Consider the following 21,926-nt stretch of genomic DNA (forward strand, 5'->3'; position numbering starts at 1 on the left):
CTGCCCCTGATCCCATAAAATACAAACTATTCACCATTTACAGACATTTTTATAACATCTCAACACTGTACATTCTTTGTCTGTACAAAGAAAATTCATTCCTCAAATTATATCACTACTGCCCCTAAACCCCACACAATATATACCAGCTACTCACCATTCACAGACATTCTTATGGCATCTCAAGACTGTGTTTTCAATGTCTATGGGATGGTACCTCATTCCTCTCATCATAAGGGTTTCATCCAGGGAACCGACTACAAACAGGGCGTCATGGCGATCTGGTAACAAATATATTATAATGCAAATTATTAGAATAATTACACTTTAAATATTGATTAGATCAAAGAGAGAGTGATGTGCAAAATATAACAACTGTCAACAAAACTTATAATCCCCTCTCACCCATACATTTCACCCAACAAAAATCAGTTCTCAGTTCGAGCCACACATCCCTACCATAATTTAAGTTGAGTTGAAATATCAAGAGCAATCCTAAGAACCACTGAACCAATACTAGGCTTCTTTGTACTCTCGACACGGCTATCTTGAGAACCTCTGAACCAATACTGGACTTGTTAGTACTTATTGCATTTTTCCAAATATGGTCATTTTGCGACACCTACCTCCATCAGCCTGTGTGAGATCCGTTCTCTTAACGAACCCAAGATAACCTGTCCTAGCGTACACTGTTGAGGTATCACCCGTGGTCAGTCTCACGTTGAAATGGTCATTGTGTAATGAGTCATCACCGTAGATTGTAAAGTAACCGCATGAGTTGTGTGGGGCATTTACCCAAATCTAAAGTAACATTACAAAAAAAAAGTTAACATTATTTACAAATGTTGACAGTTTTCAAGGCTTTACACTCATTGGGCTATTCCAGTTGATATCCTTACACCCCCTACAGAATTCACACAAAATAGCAGTTGCTAGGCAACTGTCACAAAGCATTCTTTAACATTTTTAAAAACTGTAATCCTACTTAGCAATTCACATAATTCTTGTAATGTAACGGGATGCACATAATATTTGTTTCATAATACGTAACTATACCATTTTTCACCCTGATGTGAGAGTGACGTTAGTGCGCATTTCATTAGCTGCAGCCTCAAATTGCTAGCGTTCACTTTAAGTGCTGGTGTACACACGCACACGATTAAAGACACCGCATAGATGCGTGCGCTGACGTCACTGCCACATCAGGGTGAAAAATATTATATAGTAAAAATTTCGTTTGAATGAACACAGCTACCAGCAGTGTGAAAATTAATCGTCCATGTACTGTCTAATGAACACCCGCATGTGCGTTATGCGAAAGAGAATAATTAAATTATGATTGGTTAGTATTTTCATTAAGTATGCAGGTTGTGCATTTGCATTTCGTGTATTTTGAAATACATTCGCTATCGGATCACATACAGCTGTTGGCAGCAGTGTTCATTCAAATGAAATTTTTACTAATTTAATTTAATGGCCAGCAGCACATTCGAATTGGTAAACGGGTAGGCATATGTAAAAGATATTTCATGATCATTATCAATTCAAATTTGATAAATAATAGATATTACCTCTCCAAGATGTGAGTCTGCACATTGTCCTTTCAGGTCTGGATGTGCTATCACCACTTTAACTCCTGGCAGAATCTAAAAATACAATCAGAAATAAAAAAGTGTAATTGCAGTTTTAACAAATAACACAACACAAAACTATATAGCACAAGAGGTCATCATACTCTACCACCTTACCACGTTAGAAGTTGTGGGTCAAACAGTAGAGATACCATCCCCAGCTTGTTCAGAACTCGTATTTGGATAGCACTGTCAAATCACCATAGATTATGGTAAATAAAAAATTCCCATGTCAGAACCTTCTGAGCATCCTAGAATTCAGCTGACACCAGTACAGTGTTCAAACCTGGCAACCCTGCTCATCTGAGCATAAATGAAGCGCTATTTATTTGTACTGTTGAGTTCGCTAATGCTCCCACACTTATCATCAACACCCATTGGTTACGGTCCTACCTTCCCCTGTATGGCAATCACAATGAATGCTTGTACTTACCTTACCAGATTCCATCAGACATATACTATGTGGACTGCCTTTCTCAACTATTGTGACTCTGTCATTGCGAAGAGCCCTCACATCAACATATACCAATGTGGGATCAGGACTTGATGCACCCTATAAAAATAGAAACAAAATATACATAAGAAAATGGCAAGCTTCTCCAAAAAATTGTTTTACTAAGTTCTCTGGGTCGATAGGATGAACAATCTTTAATCTTTGATACCTCTAAACAAGTTATTTTAACGACATATATAATAGAGCAAAATTACATAAGATTGCAATTTTACAGATAGCCACTGCCTGAGTGAAAGGGAAACACCAACTGACCTAACAGGACTGCCAAAAAGTACAATTACCATGACTGCTCCTTGTCGGCATGATCATAATGCTATCAAACTGATCAAAATGTTGAAATCCATGGAGTTATGCTGACCTGCCAACTGAGCACAAAACCAGTAAACTATACTGGTCAATTTAAGCTTTTATACCAGGCGCCCAACACTACTTTTTAGTGGCGCCTGGTCTATGCATTTTTCACTGGAACCAGGAGCTAAAATGGTGGAACCACTGGGTAAATATCGACCAGCGCCTGTCAAATGTAAGGCTTGACAGGGAGTGTGAATTTCAAATGGGGTTACCTTAATGGGTGACTCCATTTGAAATCTACACCCCGTGTGGGAGCTACAGGTTATGTCTTCTACAGGGGGTGCATGTATTTAAACTGGAATAGCCATCTTACCTGTAATCCTATTGCAACATTAACCCTACAGCCAAATGACGTACTGACAGCTCGTTGTGACAGACCCAGACTACGGAACAGCTTAGAGAACGAGTTGGTCAGTGATATTCTAGGCCTCTCTTCAGCAACTACTATGCATGTGCGTACTGCCGACAGCATGATACCCTTAGCCTGTTGGCAAAATAGAAACCAGATATTATTGATTACGTCTAATATAAAGTGGCAAGTTTTACGTGATTTAATACACAGAATTCCACGATTTTCTGTTGGTGGTTTTAAATACTAAATTCTGTGATTTTCTGTGATGTCATTTCAATTCTGTGTTCACATTCCGTGATTAAAAATCACATTTCGATAAATCAACATTAAATATAAGTGTATGTCTACTCACCAATTTACAAAAGAAGTTACTTGCATTATATTTTTAGTTATTTTAAGGTTCATATCTGTGAAGACAGACTTCGTTTTCATTATTTTTACCTCACATTCTCATTATTTTTTCTTCATTTTTATTTTTCTCAAGGAAAACATGTTTTCTGTGAATTTCTGTGTTTTCCGTTTTTTTCTTAAATTCCATAGATTTTTTTGTTTTTCCGTGACACAGAAAACTTGCCACTTTAGTCTAATAGGTACAGTTGACGAGGTATATAGAGTAGGAACTTAGAACAGAAGTCGCAAAAAAAGAAGCAGCTTAAAGACACTGCACCATTTTTCGTCTTGTCAAGGTAGCGACATCAATGTTTTGACCCAGCAATCTATGCGGCGTTTTAAAACATGCGTGTGCTCTAAAATGTGCCAGCAAGTTTGGAATCAATGCTTGTTATTTGAGGCTGCATCTAATAATATTGTCGTTGGGCAGGAAAAACCTCCTATGTTCTTGTGCCCCCTGAACATGTTTAAAACTAAACTGCCAACAGGTTCCATAGGAGGTTTTGCTTTACATGTTCAGGGGCGAATGACACATACAAGGTTTTTCCTGTCCAACGACGATATACACACTGACATCACTGCCTTCCAGATTTTCATAGATATGCCCTTCCCTGAAATTTGAAAACACTGTTACACTTAAATTTGAAAACACTGTTACACTTTCCATAGATGACTCCATAGATAACAAAAACCAGATGAGAACAAATGAAATAAGAAAGAAAGGAAGGAGGGAAAGGATGGTGGATGGAATAAGGAGACTTGAGAGGAAAATGAGGAAGCAATTTACCTTGAGTGAGTGAGTAGCCTGCCCTAGGCCTTTGGTACATAGCTCCATTACTGAGTAGGAACAGAATGTATCTCGCACTGTAGAATAAAAAAACATATTCATTTCATAATTAACATATTATAGTATCTAGACAAGTCAAATTGTATCAATTGAGTCATTGCAAAGATTATTGGTAACTATATGAATACAGAAAGCTAAAAGCACTATACATTGGTTTGCCTCAAGTTCAGTAGTGACGTAGGTGCGTATTTCGCTGGTCGCAGTATTGAATCACACACTTAAAGTTAATATCGCAGATCATACACGCATGTATGCGTACAAGGGCGGATTGTCGGCACACTTGCAGCGCAACAGCGGAAGAGAATGGACATCACTACCAAACTTGGGGTGAATCAAAGAATAGGCAACGTACCTTTGTACTGACTAAGAGCTGTGAGCCAAAGAGCTGGGTTGGATTCTATTTCAGCTGGTGGGATGAGTATTGATTGATGACCAGAGTACACACTACTAAGAACCCACAGCACAAAGCCTAGTCCACAGTATGGGTCTAAGCAAAGACAGACAACGCGAGATGGATACAGTTCACACGCAAGCTTCTGTGACCTACAGGTGGCGCTAGCCGATGCATGCGACATCTGAAATGGAAAACGATTGAAATGAATAAAATTAGTAACATGTAGGAGGATATGAGTTATAACAGTCACTTTCTAGAAACAGTGCTTACTCTTTGAGTGAAAATATACTACTCATCTTGCACAAGTGTGAATACATGAACACACACGAAAGATATTCAGACCCAAACGGTACGGACTCATAATTACACTTTGTTTAAGGGAACTGGAATGAGCGTTTATGGCGTTTCGACAGTATTTTTTGTGGGACATGAGAGCACATCAGACATATCGAATTGCATTCTGAATATGAAGAATGTCTTTCTGATATCAAATAATTTTCATTTTATGAAATTTACAATATAATACAAATTTTATGACAAATTAATAAAATTTGATATTTTTCACATTTTTGAGATATAACAGTCCTCGAAGTAAATTTTATAAATTTAATGATATATTCTTAAAGTGTATGTAGCTGGGAGGAAAAGCCGACGATCAATTGAAAATTTTGACCTTTCATATTGAAGATATCGATTTTTTTCCCCAAAAGATCTTTCTTTTTTTTTGGTTTTTGGGAAAAAAAATCCATATCTTCAATACGAAAGTTCAAAATTTTCAATTTATCGTCGGCTTTTCATCCCACCTTCAGACACTTCAAATATAAATCATCAGATTTATAAAGTTTACTTCGAGTACTGTTAAATATCAAAAATATCAATTTTTAATGATTCGCCATAAAATGTGTATTACATTGCGAATGTCAAAAAATCAAAATTATTTGATATCAGAAGGACATTCTTCGTATTCAGAATGCAATTCGATATGTCTGATGTGCTCTCATGTCCCACAATAAAATACTGCCCAAAGGTTCATACCCCTTCCCTTAACGCTATGGTAAATCCGCCATATTTGGTTATCACAATGGAGTCCAAAATAGTGCCTCCGGCATTTATTAGCAAAACCTCGATATCTATAATAATTGGCACCTTTAAGCTTGAGTGTTACAATGATTTGCGCAACACATTACTCGAAAACACACAAACAAGGGGTGCAAGGCCAAATAACCCAGGGGACACTATTTTGCCCTGCATGAGATAAGCTAACATGGGGTGTCATCCTCTTTGGTTCCGGTATCTTTGTCACACACTTGCCCCCATATTTAAGCCCTTGATATCACAATACAGTAGTCCTCTGTAAATTTGTTTGGAGAAAATTTAACTTGAATCTCGGTTCTCTACATATTTAGATCTGCTTCAAATCAATTTATTCTGAATTTATTCAAATTTGCTTGATCCTAGGATCCGTCAATCCCGCTTCGATACTTGTAAATTGACTGAAATTATTTTGTCTCCATTGACTTACCTTGACTCCAGCTAGCATGCCCGTAGTAGACACACTGAAGTCGAGATAACATATCATCTCTGGCGTGGGCGCTCTATAGAGTTGCTGTAACTTCTTCTTGGGTAGGTCATCTGTGTCTAGGAGGGCTGGCCATGTCTTCACATCAACGGTAGCCATGGCTTCCTGAGAAACGTAATAATAGAGGAGAGACAAGGGTTATATAAGAGGACTTGCTTAGATGTTGATAGTAAAGTATGAGTTAGGCCAAACAAAAATTGTTGTGTAGCCCTCAAGCGGGGAAAATGTGAAGGTTGTGGTGGTTGGTCAACTGTACCAATTGAGCTAAACTGACTGCTTAAGATATGTACACAAGTTTTGATTTGATATGAAAAAATATCCTGAACAATAATTGCAAACAAAATACTTACCTTTGATTTCAGTAATTTGATTATGGTTGCCGTTGACAACACAGCTCTAGATTTGCTGACTTCTACTACCATCCTGACTGTGGGTAATGTCGTAACAAGATTCTGTGCATGGGGAGGCCTGACTGTAACTGGAACAGCACCTACATGGGTACAAAAAGTATAGAAACCATAATCACTCAAAGATACTGTCAGAAAATGCCTAACTATTAGGCGTAAATTCATTGAAGTATCCTGCGAGTCACTTGTACAATATTCATAACAGCTCAACATTTCACCCCTACGTAGAGAGTGGAAAGTAAAGTAAAGTACCTTACCTAAGTGCCCAAAACGATGACACTCCCAGGGCTTGAACTCGCAATCAAGGCTGAACCCGTAGAACTGCGCCACCGCGCCCCTGCATATAGTTTTCCTCTGCACTTACCTACATACAAGCAGCCATAGAAAGCCACCACAAGATCTACTCCTGGTGGGAAGATGAGTGCCACATGGTCCCCTGTGTTGATTTTGCCCTTTTCTTGTAGCAAAGCTCCCACTCTCTCTGCTTTCTTGTGCAGTTGACTACAGGTTAGAGTTGCTCCTATAGCACCCTGTTACAATTCAAAGTGAAAGATACAAGACTTAGATAGCCCTTGTTGCATATGATATTGACTAACCCGAACCATACTCAATACTACAAAATACTACTCTATAAAGCGACTGTAAGACCAAGCCTCAATGTGATCTGATTAAAAAATGATCCGAAATCACACAAAATTATTGGCCGGGTAACATTAACATTCATGGCTTGCTATCCCTGGTCTTGTCTTTTGCACCCATAAGGGTTGGCGACCAAACCAAAGCGGACCAAACAACTTTTCGCTTCATCACCTTTCCTTTCCCCTTGCCAAGAAATAGAGAGACAGTTAGGGTTAAGCAAAATTTGGCAAGCTGTGAGTAAAATAGTGGAATTTTCAGTGATTTTTGTTCTAGTGACTTACGCTTTTTTGGGAGGATGATGCCCCCAACGCCACCACTGATTACAAATCATCATACTGACCTTATTATTGAGGAGTGTAAATAAGATAAAATTGGGGAGATCATTAAAATGCAATAAAAAGAGTAGGGGTCCTAAGATTGATCCCTGGGGAACCCCGCATTTAATAGTCATACTGACCTTGTTATTAAGGAGTGTAAATAAGATGTGATCCGGTGTGCTCTGGGCTCTCCACTTGAGGACTTCTGACAGGAATTGATACTGAGAAATATAAAAGGCAAAAAGGAAACAATTATTATTACATCACACACAATAAGAAACCAATGATTAAAATGAATAGCACTCACATATAATTCAAAGATAGTAAACTATACAAATAATAACTACTACTGTGTAACGGCAAAATACACCTTTCTGAAGTGGTAAGTAAGATTATTTGATATCACTCATACATACATTGTAAGCAGTTTATTGCTTGACTGATTAACATTCAATATTTTTACTATAAGCCATCAAAGCATTTGCAAGCACCATCCCAGCAATGCTTGTACCCTGCAATGCATTGCAAACTTTTGTGCCTTAGCTGCATACAGCATACACGTTATTGGCAGGGAACAGCCTGATTCTATTTTTTGTGATTTGCACATGTATTGGGCTATTCCCGTTGAAATCCATACACCCCCTATGGCAGAGGTGATCTTATTCTTCCACACAGGGAGTGTACATTTCAAATGGGTTTACCTAAATGGGTGACTCCATTGGAAATCTACACCTCCTGTGGAAGATTAAAGACATGTCTTCCATAGGGTGTATGGATATCAACTGGAATAGCCCATCACCTCTATGACTTGACAATTTAGTTATTAGAAATAAGAATTATATTTCAGGGCAGAACTTGGTGTTGTGTTGTCAAATGTGTATGATTTTTTTTTAATGTGATACAATTTATGCAATGAGTAAAATATAAAAAAAAAGTAAACCTTTTTGCATTATAATCACTGGATGATTATATTATGGGGTACAAAAGTTTGATACAACCTCATACTCTATTAATGTTTTTTTGCACTGCAACTTCAAAAGTAGGATTCAATTTAGCGACACAAGGCAAGTGCTGATTTGCGCATTGTTACACATTTGTCTGGTCCTTGTATGTTTGTATGTGTTTGAATTTAGTGGCCGCTGAGCTACAATTGGATTTTTCCTGGCTTTGACTGAAGTGAATGTTATAAATAAATCAAATTTGTAAGTAGAACCTATTGGTCAAAAGGACAAAACAAGGAGAAAGAAATGACGATATGACATTGATGAAAGATGAGCTGCACAAAGTACAAGATGAAGAGATGAAGATGAGAGACCTAGCTACCACTACATATTGGGCTATTCCATAAACCCCTATAGAAGACATCATCTTCATCTCCCACACAGGGGGTGTAGATTTCAAATAGTCACCCATTCAGGTACCGCCTGAATTGAAGGTCATGTCATCATAGGGGGGTGTATGGATTTCAACTGAAATAGCCACTTGCTGAGATGGAGAAAAATAGTCAGTTTACATAGTTATAATCTACAAGAAAGAACTATCTATAACAAGAGTGTACACGATCATAATGTTAGCACAACAATACTGCACAAAAAGAAAGTCCACACTTGCTTGACTTGAGTAGTCATTATTCTTACCATGAATGATTAAGAACATTGAAATTAATGTGAAGTATTTTGTTTAGAATTATGAAAACTCAAAAATACTGTGGACTTTCTTTGGGTGCCTATTTCGTACAAAAATGACACAAAACACAGTATGATACAATTGGACGAAGAACAGACAGCTACATATTTAAAATCAAAAATAAAGTGGGATAAGCAGCATTTCATGCAGTGCACTCTATAAAATCACTTATTTTTCACTTTTATACTTGGATTCTATTGGGCAATATGCCATGATCACAAGAATATTATAGAAGAAAAATTGATGAAAGAAAATGTAACAAGAATATGTCTAAAACCTGTGAAGAATTTCAGTGGCAAGCAGTTTTCATGGCAACGCTAAAAATGCAGATAAGTTTTGATTGTGGCCATTCTTGCAGACATTTTGATTTTCAAGGTCGAATGCACATAAGGTTTTTCCTGCCCAGTGAACGGCATTCAATGTGAATTTTTATCCCAAAATGGTCAAACCAGGTAAGTGGTCAAGATGATGATAGAATTTATGGATCTTTTACATTTAAAATTATAAAAAAATATGTTACAGATTATTCTTAAAAATAACAATAATTCTTGGACATGATATATATTCATAGCTTATGAGTATGGTTTTGCACACACAAACACTCTAACAGAAACCAAATAGAGAAATAAATAATTCACAGACGAATGGGATGAACTGAATTAAAATCTAAACATCAACAAAAACAATTGCAACAAAACAAACCTTTCATACTCATTAGGTCAAAAGGGTAAAATAAAAGTCATAAAATTAACTGGTAAAATGGATGTTTGTTGCTTACATTTGTCAACTATGTGTACGCAGGGATCACATGCATTTTAATAATACTGTTACCAAGGTTACCAAATCAAAATATACAAATCAGGCAAAGCAACGGTGTTCAAGTTAGGTGGTGGTCTTACCCTATTTTGCATTCCCGGCTGCCATTGGGCAAAAATCAAATTTTAAATTATGATACATTTGGTAAATATGTTAAACTTAAGACTATCCTTAACTTTGCTCCGAATGGGGTATTCAAAAAATTGAAATCCATACACCCCTATAGAAGACATGACCTTAATCTCCCACACAGGGGGTGTAGATTTCAAATGGAGTCATCCATCTAAGTAGCCCCATTTGAAATTCACACTTCCCATGTGGTAGATAAAGGTCATGTCTTCCATAGGGGGTATATGGATTTCAACAGGAATAACCCAATGTGTTACATAAGCTCAGGTCTTGGGTGTTTGGGCTTTACTCTTTGATTTCAAATTGGTATTTGTTTAATAACAACTCAAGACCATTGTTTTATCAAACAATTTTGTATAACAGATGACTACAAAAATATCTAAAAATGCTTTCTTTGTACATATACATTCAGTGTAACACAATGTGATGGAATTTAGCACAAAATTCAAGCAGCAAAGGGTCTAAATTAATGTTACGTATAAAGCTTGTGTTGGTTTGCATAATTATATTAATCACACATAAAATTATCAGGTTTTTCCAAATCTCCATAATCAATTTTTTCAGGTACAGATATGCCTCACCTATCATAAAGCAAACCAATGATGTTTGATATCCACATGGGCTTACTGTCTTTCTTACAGAGTCCTTCATTGGTTAATTACATGATATAATCATATGAGTAGCCAATCAAAATAGAGCTTTTAGATTTAGAGCAATTTTAGGCTTAAGCCCCTCAAGCCCCCCTGACTATTATTATCACGGCTCAATACATGATATACATTTTTTTTAGCCCTCTTTGTAACCCATATGCATGGGGAAATACTAGAGATCATATACATTTTAATTTTATAATTTGAAAAATCCTGATAATGATAAAATAAAATACTTGTGCAAAAGCCTGTTAATATGTGGCACTGTACATTGATTATAGTTTCTTGACATCTGTGCTGGCGAGTAAGCCCTACTTCAACAACATATGTGACATGAGATGAACTGAGTCTAATTTTGCTAATATTGATTTCAAGTTATTGACAAAACAGGTGATATGTTCTTTTTATTTACCCTACCCCTCCCCCCTCCTTAAAATTGTGAAACTTTACGAAAGAGGCTGCTTTTGTGGATAAGCAGTTATCAAGAGCTGGCTTTTGAACTTCATTTAAATTAATTAAGAAATGCCCATAACTTTGTAACCAGAAGTCAATTTCAACAGAGTTTGGATCATACTTTAGCATTTAAAGTGTGAATGGAAAATGAAAATTCAAAATTGCTGCTATGAGACTCATTCCTCTTGAGTGTGCACATATGTTGTAGTGTATGTAAATTACAAATGGCAAGTTAATGCATAGCTGTATTGTTAAGCTTTAAGCATTTGATAGGTTTAAATATATATATTGTGATATGGAGGTTAGGCTGGGGATAAATGAAACTGATTGCACAAAGCGTACAAATGAAAAGCTTAAAAATTGTGATGAAAATTCAAAATTCCTTATGTCTTTCTTGTGTCTGGGAGAGAATTGCACATACCATTACCGGTCATTTTGTGCAAACTTTACAATTTTTGGTGCAAGCCTGTCAGGTAAGTAACTTTTATATCCAGATATTCTTATCAATTGGGCTATTCCATTTGAAATCCACACTCCCACTGTAAAATATTTAGCTAAAGTCTTCCACAGAGGGAACATGATTTTCAAATAGAATACACAAGTAACTTCCATTACTCACACCACTTGTGGAAGATATACGTACACCCATACAGGGGGGGAGTATGGGATTCAAAGTAATTAACCCTAGCCAATTCCATTTGAAAAACATACTCCCTCTGTGTAGACTTTTCTTAAATCTTCCACAGGGGTATGCTGGCAGATTTCAAATAGAATAGTCCATTAGCCACATTTTCTATGAATCACATTTAATTCGTCGTTGGGCAGGAAAAACCTTCTATGTGTCATTGGCCCCTGAACATGTTTAAAGCAAAACCTCCTATGTAACCTGTTGGCAGTTTTGTTTTAAACATGTTCAGGGGCCAAAAGCACAGGAGGTTTTTCCTGCCCAATGACGTATGTGAAAATCAATTCAGCCCTACCTTCCTGCCAGCATCACTATCTTCATCCACCGTACCAATTTCCCTGCCAGTAGCGCCTGCAATACGACAGCCACCGACTAGATTGCCCATCATGATGGAAGCTGGTCCTACTTCACCTGGTTTGGTACGAGGCTTGGGGAGATTGGTCACACACCTAAACATAAATAATGTGAAGGTTGAGGTCATTAATGAGTTCAGGTTAAATCATATTGCATGCTTCATCTTTTGCAGTAAATTTTGTTTTATTTTAAGTTTTGATGTGATATCACAATACTTTTTTATCATGAATGATATCCGAAACTAATATTAGCAACTTACGATATGCGGGCACATCAACACGTTGGTTGGATGAAGTGAGCCCTCTAGGAACCTGTGTTTGGTTTCTGATAAGTGGATGCCACCTAATGGTGTCTGAAATCAAAATCAACAAAATACATCATAAATAATGCATGTCTGACAACAATATTATTGTGCAACTATTCAAAAATGTCTATACTTTGTTTTGCCTCAAGCTTTGCAACTACGTCATTACCAAACTCTAGTGGAAACAAGATATAATGAATTAATTGTTCAGTAAACATATTTGAAGATGTTTACAAATTATGCTTAACTTAAAATTGATCAGTTCCACTGTTGCTATGCACCTCTGATTGGTTCGAATAGCATGTACAAGTATCGAAATTGATGCGCACATGTTGAACTGTGTTATATTCTGTCATATCACATGGCTAAGAACCAATAAGATTGTAAGAACTTTTTTAAGTGTTTAAGAATTCATCATAACAGAGTCAGGAAGCCATCTGTTCTCTGATTATCATCTTTAATGAAACTAACTGCAAAAGTTCTTGTGGCCAGTAACAGGCCCCACCCATCATCATAACAAGCAAAGCATATCAAATATATTAGCCGAAGAAAGATTGTTTTAAGTACACATTTTTCCCTAGCTCCATTGCAGACTGGAATATTTGACCAGAAAATCTCATTAACATTATAAACACAGAAGCAAGCACTGTCAACACACTACAAGCAGGAAAGGAACTCAAGCAACTAAAACAAGATCAACAGCAATTGTTGATCTTTGCACACAACCTATTCCTCTGTGTGTGGCTCCCAACCTGGAGTGTTCGAGAGCAATGTCAAAGAAAAAGATGAAGAATTTAGAAAAAAAGTTGTGTTTTCACTTACCTTGGGTAATGAGTTTGGAGGCACCAGTGCCAAGCAGTAAACTCCCACCTGATGGATACTATCAATAGCCTGTAATACACGACTCATCCATTGGAAGCACTGTCAGGGAGTAAGTACACATACATACACAGCCTTGTAAATCATGTAAAACATTGAAGCAAAGATCAGGAGTCTCATGTGACTTTTTAAAAAAGAAGTGTTTCAACTGGACTTGATTTTAAAGAACATTTTGAATGTATTTAAGGGATCTAATATGAGCGTTTATTATGCTTTCGACAGTATTTTTTTGTGGGACATGAGAGCACCTCAGACCTATCGAATTGCATTCTGAATACGAAGCATGTCTTTCTGATATCAAATAATTTTCATTTTTGAAAATCACAATATAATACAAAATTTATGACAAATTATAAAAATTTGATATTTTTCAAATTTATGATATATAACAGTCCTCGAAGTAAATGATATAAACCTAATGATTTATTCTTAAAGTGTATGTAGCAGGGAGTAAAAGCCGACGGTCAATTGAAAATTTTGACCTTTCATATTGAAGATATGGATTATTTTCCCAAAAGACCTAATTTTTTTTGGTGTTTTGGGAAAAAAATCCATATCTTCAATACGAAAGGTCAAAATTTTCAATTGATCGTCGGCTTTTCATCCCACCTACATACACTTTAAGTATAAATCATCAGGTTTATAAAGTTTACTTCAAGTACTGTTAAATATCAAAAATATCAATTTTAATGATTTGTCATAAAATGTGTATTAAATTGCGAATTTCAAAAAATGAAAATTATTTGATATCAGAAGGCCATTCTTCGTTTTCAGAATGCAATTCGATATGTCTGATGTGCTCCAATGTCCCACAATAAATACTGTCCAAACGTTCATACCCCAGCCCTTAATGCTACAGTCCCAATGAATGCAAATGTGTTCATATTTATTCAAAGTACAAATGCTGTTTTTATTTCACATTTCAGGTGGGATGGGATGCAGTAATGCCTGCCATCGAGGTGTATGAATACGTGAAATTGGATTTGTTTATACATGAGCTATATTATTCTTATTCCCAATGCTGTAGTAAGGTTGCAAATATTAGCAGCCATCACAAATTGGGTCAGCCAACATCAGGTTTTGTGTCCAAATTGATATGATGATGTAACAAATTATTCATGAATAGGTGCGACCATGGCTACCACTGCTACCTTTGCTACAGCGCTCCCTATTCCCTATTATTTTCACAAGCTAAGATTTTACTCCCATTATATAACTAATAATTTATCTCCCTTTACCTCTTCCTCCGTAGCTTCTGGTCTCTGCTCAGCAATGATGATAATCCTCTCATCCTTCAGCACCTTAATCGCAAACACTGCAATACGCCCTCTATAGATGAATTTCATTGGTTCTACTGCAAGCACCGTTGCTATGATGTCATCTGTGTTGTGTCTCCTTCCAGCTATCATCATCAACCCATCCACCTTACCACACACAAATACCAAGCCGCCCTAGAGGAGTAAAAATGGTACCAACATTTTTATTTTTGTACTTTGACACTCTAAAAGCTTCATTTTATATATTGGCAATGAATTCATAGCTTCCTCTTGGAGACCTTGAGAAGGGGACAAGGTCACATTTCATTATTCATTATTCATTATTTGGCATCATTTCATTATTTGCTATTGGTACATGGTTATACATGGATTCAAACAATCAAACATGTTCCAAATGAATTACTGCAGCATATCATATGTTCATTTTGCTCATATTATGAAATCAAAATCTTTTTAAATAAATTACTATTATTGCAAGCGCATCTAAAAATGCTCCGGAAAGGGGTGAGGGATTCTAAAATTTCCATTATTTAGTACATGCTCTACCTCTACCCCTACTGCTGCAAAACACAGCTAAAATGCTTACAAGAATGACATAAACATAACTAACAAGAAAACAATTTTAAAATAACATCAAGTAAAAGAAAATTGAGATTTGAATGAAAATAATGAAAGTTTTGGCCAGTTTTGAAAAATGACGAGCACTCCAAGAGGAAACTATGAATTCATTGCCATTGGCCTAATAGTAATAAACATTGAATGTCTTTTTCATTTGATACAAGATATCTTCTTGTTATGTGAATACTAGTGTAAAAGTTACATAGTACTTACCGGTCCCAGGAATCCTAGTAATCCTGTCCTAGCAAAATTCTGATCACTAACAGAATTGCCATCTTCATTTAATGCAGTCACCTGAACAATAAAAAAATGGAAAACAATGTTATGAGGGAAAGAACTACTTTCTTCAATAAAACTCACTCCACTCCTTTGCATAAAACTCATTTTAAGCATTAACATTCATTCAGCTACATTAAACTAATTTCATGCAAACTAGTACTGTACTATAATTTTCCTACAAATCCTCCAATAATGAACCCCTACCACCATATCCAACTTGGAACTGAATATTTGTGACTTTTCAGTCCAACAGATCACAATAAAGGTATTTGATTATATCCAACTAGCTACTCACACTGAATGCATTTTGACTCTTTCCTTTCAAGCCCCAATAGTTGACACCTATAGCTTCCGATGCCACACACAGCTCTCCTATCTCATCTGTCTTACACAGGACTGGTGGTCCATCAATCTTCACTACAACCATAGCAGCTGTAAGCAAAATAACATTTGAGTTCATCAGTGTCAAGTCAGTGTAGAGGTCCCTAGTTCAATTTTGTTTTCCTTCCTATACCAATTCAAGGGAAAGAATCCGTTGAACACCTGATAGTGCCTAGTACTGAATTATGGTCAGCCTTTTACAACAAGAATGGGACCTGACGTTCAGAGCCGAGGTAGATTTTTTCTTTTTACCCTACTATTGAGACCTTTCCAATTAAGCATCAACAATCGATCCAAGGATTGAACAAATTTGGCTCTGGTACCTTATTTATGAATGTGACCAGATACCAAATTAAACTGGTATTGCCATCAAGCATGGAGCTATTCCAGTTGAAATCCATACACCCTCTATGGAAGCCATGACCTTAATCTTTCACATACAGTTTGTCCACTCTTAAGTACAAAGTGACAACGCGTGTAAACAGTGCACAGTTCCGTGTTGGTACTTTGTACTTCAGAGTAGACTGACTGTAGAGTGTGTTAATTTCAAATGGGGTTACCTGAATGGGCGACTCCATTTGAAGTTTACACCTCCTGTGTGGGAGGTTAAGGTTATGTCTTCCATAGAGGGTGTATGGATTTCAAATCGAATAGCCCATTTTACCAATCAAACTTAAGAATTGGACAAGTTAGGCATGACTACTTTAAGGCTGTACTGCATCCTTCAAGGTTTGTGGTTCCTAAAAAGAGGTGTGATACATAATATCAATCTATTCCTCACAAAACATGATGTGGAAAACATTTTGACCACACTATATTATGAGCTGACATCAAGGATATGAGTGACTTACCTCCTGGCATGACAACACCAACATCTTGTAATGTTAATGATGTGAGTTTATCATCTGTATCTACTCTGACCACACCATAGCTAAGACCAGCCATTGATAGCACCCCTCTTCCTGACGCTGTACTGCCACCTTTGCCAGGCCTACAAAATGAAACAAACAAAATGTTCCATCACCATTCAGGCACTATATTAGTTTGACTTAAAGAATATAAACAATGGCATAATGAAAACTATGACACCTTTGTCTGTTCTATTATTCCCATGTCTCAAAAGCACTAACTTCTTCAGCTAGTTTTGGTTTTGTTTTTTACCTTCATTCGCTACATTTTCTTTCTGATAAAATTTCTGAGTCCAATTCCCATGTTTTTTTCATTTTCATTTCATTTCATTTCATTTTAGAACTGACTCGACCCGATACGACCCTCATCTGCTATGACCCGGTGACTAACCTTCTGATGGAGACTGTTAGTGCTTCCGCTGCACATGCACATGGACACAACACTTCAGGTTTGAGTCCTTTACTTTGGAAGGTGCTAAGAAATGCATCACAAGATGATAGGGACCCTGTAAAAAGAAATGGAAGGAATAAACCTCAATGAAATAATTAACAGATCTTTTTTAAACTCATATCATTTCTATGCTGTTGTTTTTCATATTGAAATTTTCAGCTGCCAAATTGTGGATCCAAATAATGCTTTTAATGCTCCCACAACATGGGTGTCCAATTGTCCAACCAATGCCCAAACAGTGCTCTGAGCAGTCTTCTTGTCCAAGGCATATTTTAGTATAAGCGATGCAGCAAGTGTTGCTTAGTTTGTTACCCACAGTTGATCATGAATACATTGCAGTATCTCAAGCACACACAATGATATAAATCACATGACACAAATACACATTTCATTAATGAGACATTCATTTAGTTCATGCTCGCCTTGTCCTTTATTCACCCATACTTACATGGATTTGCCCCATCAGCAACCAGTAGCATTCTGAGTGACCCTAGATTGATTTCCTTATGTTCTTTCTGTGCCATTAAGCCCCAATGCATGTCCCTAGACTTCACAATTGCCAGTGATGCTGCAAAATACAAAAACAAAAATTACCATGCTATACAATGTTTCATTGAGTCTCAAATCCACTTTTGCAAGTGATGTTTTGTAAAAATTTAATTTGTAAAATCCTGCATGAAGAACATAAGACAAGTTGAATTGCTACTCACTCAATAGTTCCACTGGAAGAACTTGGAACATGGAGTTCCAAGACAGAAGATTCAATACCCGAGTATAGGACTTATAGTTATAAAAATAGAAGTAGCTTGAAGCTCACACAGTCACACTGCATTGCTTAAATTCATGCCATAGCAATTTCCCCCTCTCAAGTAAACTTGACAAAACATTGTAAAATATCTGTCAAATATGCCTAGGTGTTAACTTAACTCTCTCCACGTGGTTGTCTTCAAAAAATTTTTTAAAAATTGTACATTTTCATGACCTATTTGAAATCAGCATCAAATATGCATTACAATGAGTACAAACAAGCCCAGTATTGATTCAGTGGTTCTTAAGATAGCTCTTGATATTTTGAGAAAATATATCAATAACTTTTTATGTTGAAGGCTATGGCTAGCACGCAAAGCATTAATTGATAATGGAAATAATTGCGTCATGTAACTCACCTTTATATTTAGAGACCATATGCATCCATGACGCTGGGTTGACTTTCATTAATGAGTAGGGTACAAAGATGACATGCATGCCATTAAATACACTCTGTAATAGAAACAAACAGCAGGTCAAATATGGAAGCTATAAAGAATTATATTTTATCAAAACATTGTCTCCTCTAAAAGTCCCTTTACCTTTGAGCTTCATCAATGTTTTTATTGCTCATCTAAATTTTGATGTATCCCACACTTTTGATCCTCAAGTTACAGAATTATTATGACAGCCATAATGCTGTAACTTTGATCAAGATTCACCTGCTCAGTCAACTAATTACATGTTGAATTTGATGACACAAGCCTTCACTGCGGATAGGCCGTCTTCAACAGCTTTTTTTAAACTATGGTGTACTTGCTTAGAATATTTTGAAATTATGATTATAAATTCAAACATAACATTTACGCAAAAGTCATGATTTTTTTTAAATTGCGGAAGTATAATACTAAAGGTCTTTTTATGATCTCTTATTATTGTAAATGAATACAAGCATTAGCCGAAGGTCACTCCCTAGGACCACTTGACTGCACAAGACTATCGCATGTAACTCATGGACCCACATGGGTCATGTACTGCCTCTAGCTAATACATCAACCCATTTCTATGGTCATCTCAGTGACAGATAACCTCCAGGGAACTCAAGTTATGAAGTGAAAATGCACACTCTGTCTAAGTCAGAGGTAACGTAATGACATCCACCAAGATAACCACTTACAGCTAGTATACTGTGCCATAGGCCTACATCTCTCTTGAAGTCTAATACATTGACCATGGTCTCTCCTTCAGAATAGTTGCATGCTACTGTCAATGTCCTGCAATGGTACAGCATGGCTTTACGTGTGACAGTCACTCCCATTACACTGCCATCTCTATCAGTTGTATACTGTGGGTAAAAGAAAATGCATTCATTGATATGCTCAAGTAACAGATGTCTTAATTTACTATCAAAATCTTTAAAGCTTGAAGAATGTAAACAAACCCAATGTTGCAACAAGAAGCATGAGTTATCCCAAATTTGGAGATGAAACACTTTTACCACTAGCCCTTTCCTTCACATCTACTTCTAATTCATGTTTTTAATCTTTAAATCAAATTATGGCAGTCTGTGAGATTGTACAATATGATAGCCTGAATTCATGTTACAACGGCATGCTAATGAAGCCATGTTATTATCTTTTATAAAATTCCTTCACAGTTTTTATTTTGGCGCAGTTTATGGCGTAAACATGAAGTCAGGTTCTGATTTGCTAGTTGAAACATATCACATCAGCACCTCATTTGCCGATACATCTGTGCAGTATCGCGTGACGCAGTTGTGATTTTACGCGATCTGTTGGCCAGTACGAAGGAATTTTGAAAAAGATAATAATCCACAACAAAGTTGCACACTTCTATGTTGTTTTAAATAATGTTTAATAAATTTTGATTTATGGAACACATTTTGCCAGAGGTTTCAAAGCGCTGCAATTTCGCTGCCACTGGTGAATCATCAAAATCAAATTGCATCAACTAGGCTGGTTGCAGCGAAGCCTGGCACAAACCTATTATATCTGCACTAATCACCAATTTTGAAAGCAGGAGGAAACCAGAAATCCCTGAGCAAACCTGCGAGAGCGAGCATGGATCAGGATAAACCAAGTGCACATAGAGTCCTTGGGCTTGGCCGGGGCTTGAACCCGGCACTCCGGTGGTGCAAGTTAAGGGAACAACCGCTGCACCAATTCGCTCCCCCAATGCCATTGTTCATCCAAATTGTTCATGACATACACAATTGTAAGAAAACAAAGGTAGTCTAAACAAGGCTATTGTATCAACCATTTGCCCAATATATCCTCATTTGTAGTTACCTCAATATATGCAGGTGCATCATCAGCCATTCTAGGTGGCATCTGCCAGTCTTTGGGTGGCTTGTTAAGGTGCTCTGTCACATGCCAATTCAGATGAGGCCAACCTGGAAATATAACATATAACAATATTAGATCTGGAATTTTGAAATGGAATACGCTTATTTCATATAGGGTGGATTTCACTACGAGTTATAATGCATCTGAAGTCCTTTTTTCAATCTTTAAGTCTTAACCCTTTGCAACTCTAACATGTGAATCCTACGAAAATGCTGCAATGGGTTAGGAGCTCATGATGGGTGTATAACTTACAATGAGTTGTAGCTCTTTGTGAAATCCACCCATAGTCATCATACCAGGGTTAACAAGATATGTTTGTTGGAGGGATTGTTTTGATAAATGTTGCCTGTCGAAATCCATTAACACTAAAATTGGATTTTCGTTTTTAGAAAATGTGACTTTCTAACCCATAGTTTTGAACAAAGTAGGCAATTCCATTTAAAATCTATGCTCCCCCTGTGGAATATTTAGTTAAAATTCTTCCACAGGAGTATGAATTTCAAATAGAATAGACAATTGGGTCACTTCCATTTGAAATACACACCCTAGATACCGGTAAAGCCACATACAAGGGGAGTATGAGTTTCATTGTAATTAACTCTTGCCAATGTCATTTGAAAAACATACTTCCTCTGTGGAAGACTTCTCTTTAATCTTACCCAGGGGTATCATAGATTTCAATTGCAGTGGCTGTTCATAACCTGAGAACTGGGTATGAAATTACAAATTCCATTCTAACATTCAATGTACAATTGTGAACAACATATTTATGTGGAAAGTGAAAAAAGTTGGACTTTGAATCTTGCAACTACCATAATTAACAGCCTCCCTAAAAATAAAATGCAAACCCATTCTATCCTCTCCTAAACAAACTGTAACTGTGTAAAGCACTAACCTATATACATGTTACCCGTAAACAGATGCATCGGTAGGATTGTAGATCAAATTATTTAGATTTTTGTGTGACAAATCCAATAAAATATACTCACTGACTTGAGCTTTCGCCATCCAGGCTGATGGCTTGATCACAAGTGATCTGGTCCACTGCATTTCCCGCAGTGTTTGGAGGAGGAGAGAGTGGCGTTAGGTGAGCTTAAGAAATCAAATGATTTGTTAATAATGGGTGCTGACAAAGGGAAGTGCACTGTAGTTCAGACCAAAGATAATTATGAACAGAAGGTTAATGAGATGCTCAGTGACCAAAACACCTATGAAAAACTGAGCAAAGATCCCACGCCTAGGTACAAAAGAAAGTTGGTAGACATCATGAAAAGGCTCAAATCGGAGGATAAGATCGACGAAGGTCAATACAGATTGTTATACCCCACAGCTGAAAACACCCCCCGGCTCTATTGCACCACCAAAATTCATAAAACGGGGAACCCGATCCGCCCTATAGTTGACTATACAGGTTCAATTGGCTATCAAACCTCTAAAGCATTAGCTGAAATTCTCGCTCCATTAGTCGGCACCTCGGAACACCATGTGGTTAATTCAAGTCCCTAGCGGAGGAGATGATGGG

The 21,926-nt window shown here is 36.9% G+C and overlaps 1 protein-coding gene across 1 annotated transcript in view; it reads right to left on the reverse strand.

The window, feature by feature from the left end:
- The window catches only part of LOC140167918 (disco-interacting protein 2 homolog C-like), a 140,960-nt gene that overhangs the window by 3,302 nt on the left and 115,732 nt on the right, over window positions 1-21,926 (reverse strand). Inside the window, 23 exon segments of the mRNA XM_072191209.1 lie at window positions 158-281; window positions 627-801; window positions 1,572-1,646; window positions 2,065-2,184; window positions 2,810-2,980; window positions 4,026-4,102; window positions 4,438-4,660; window positions 6,002-6,163; window positions 6,409-6,548; window positions 6,830-6,995; window positions 7,562-7,642; window positions 12,136-12,289; window positions 12,437-12,546; window positions 13,321-13,419; window positions 14,616-14,828; window positions 15,486-15,566; window positions 15,847-15,983; window positions 16,784-16,923; window positions 17,232-17,346; window positions 17,740-17,859; window positions 18,458-18,551; window positions 19,216-19,383; window positions 20,348-20,451. Of these exon segments, the coding sequence (XP_072047310.1) occupies window positions 158-281; window positions 627-801; window positions 1,572-1,646; window positions 2,065-2,184; window positions 2,810-2,980; window positions 4,026-4,102; window positions 4,438-4,660; window positions 6,002-6,163; window positions 6,409-6,548; window positions 6,830-6,995; window positions 7,562-7,642; window positions 12,136-12,289; window positions 12,437-12,546; window positions 13,321-13,419; window positions 14,616-14,828; window positions 15,486-15,566; window positions 15,847-15,983; window positions 16,784-16,923; window positions 17,232-17,346; window positions 17,740-17,859; window positions 18,458-18,551; window positions 19,216-19,383; window positions 20,348-20,451 (3,049 nt within the window).

The sequence above is a fragment of the Amphiura filiformis genome, chromosome 13 (assembly GCF_039555335.1).
Source record: "Amphiura filiformis chromosome 13, Afil_fr2py, whole genome shotgun sequence".
Taxonomy (NCBI): Eukaryota; Metazoa; Echinodermata; class Ophiuroidea; order Amphilepidida; family Amphiuridae; genus Amphiura; species Amphiura filiformis.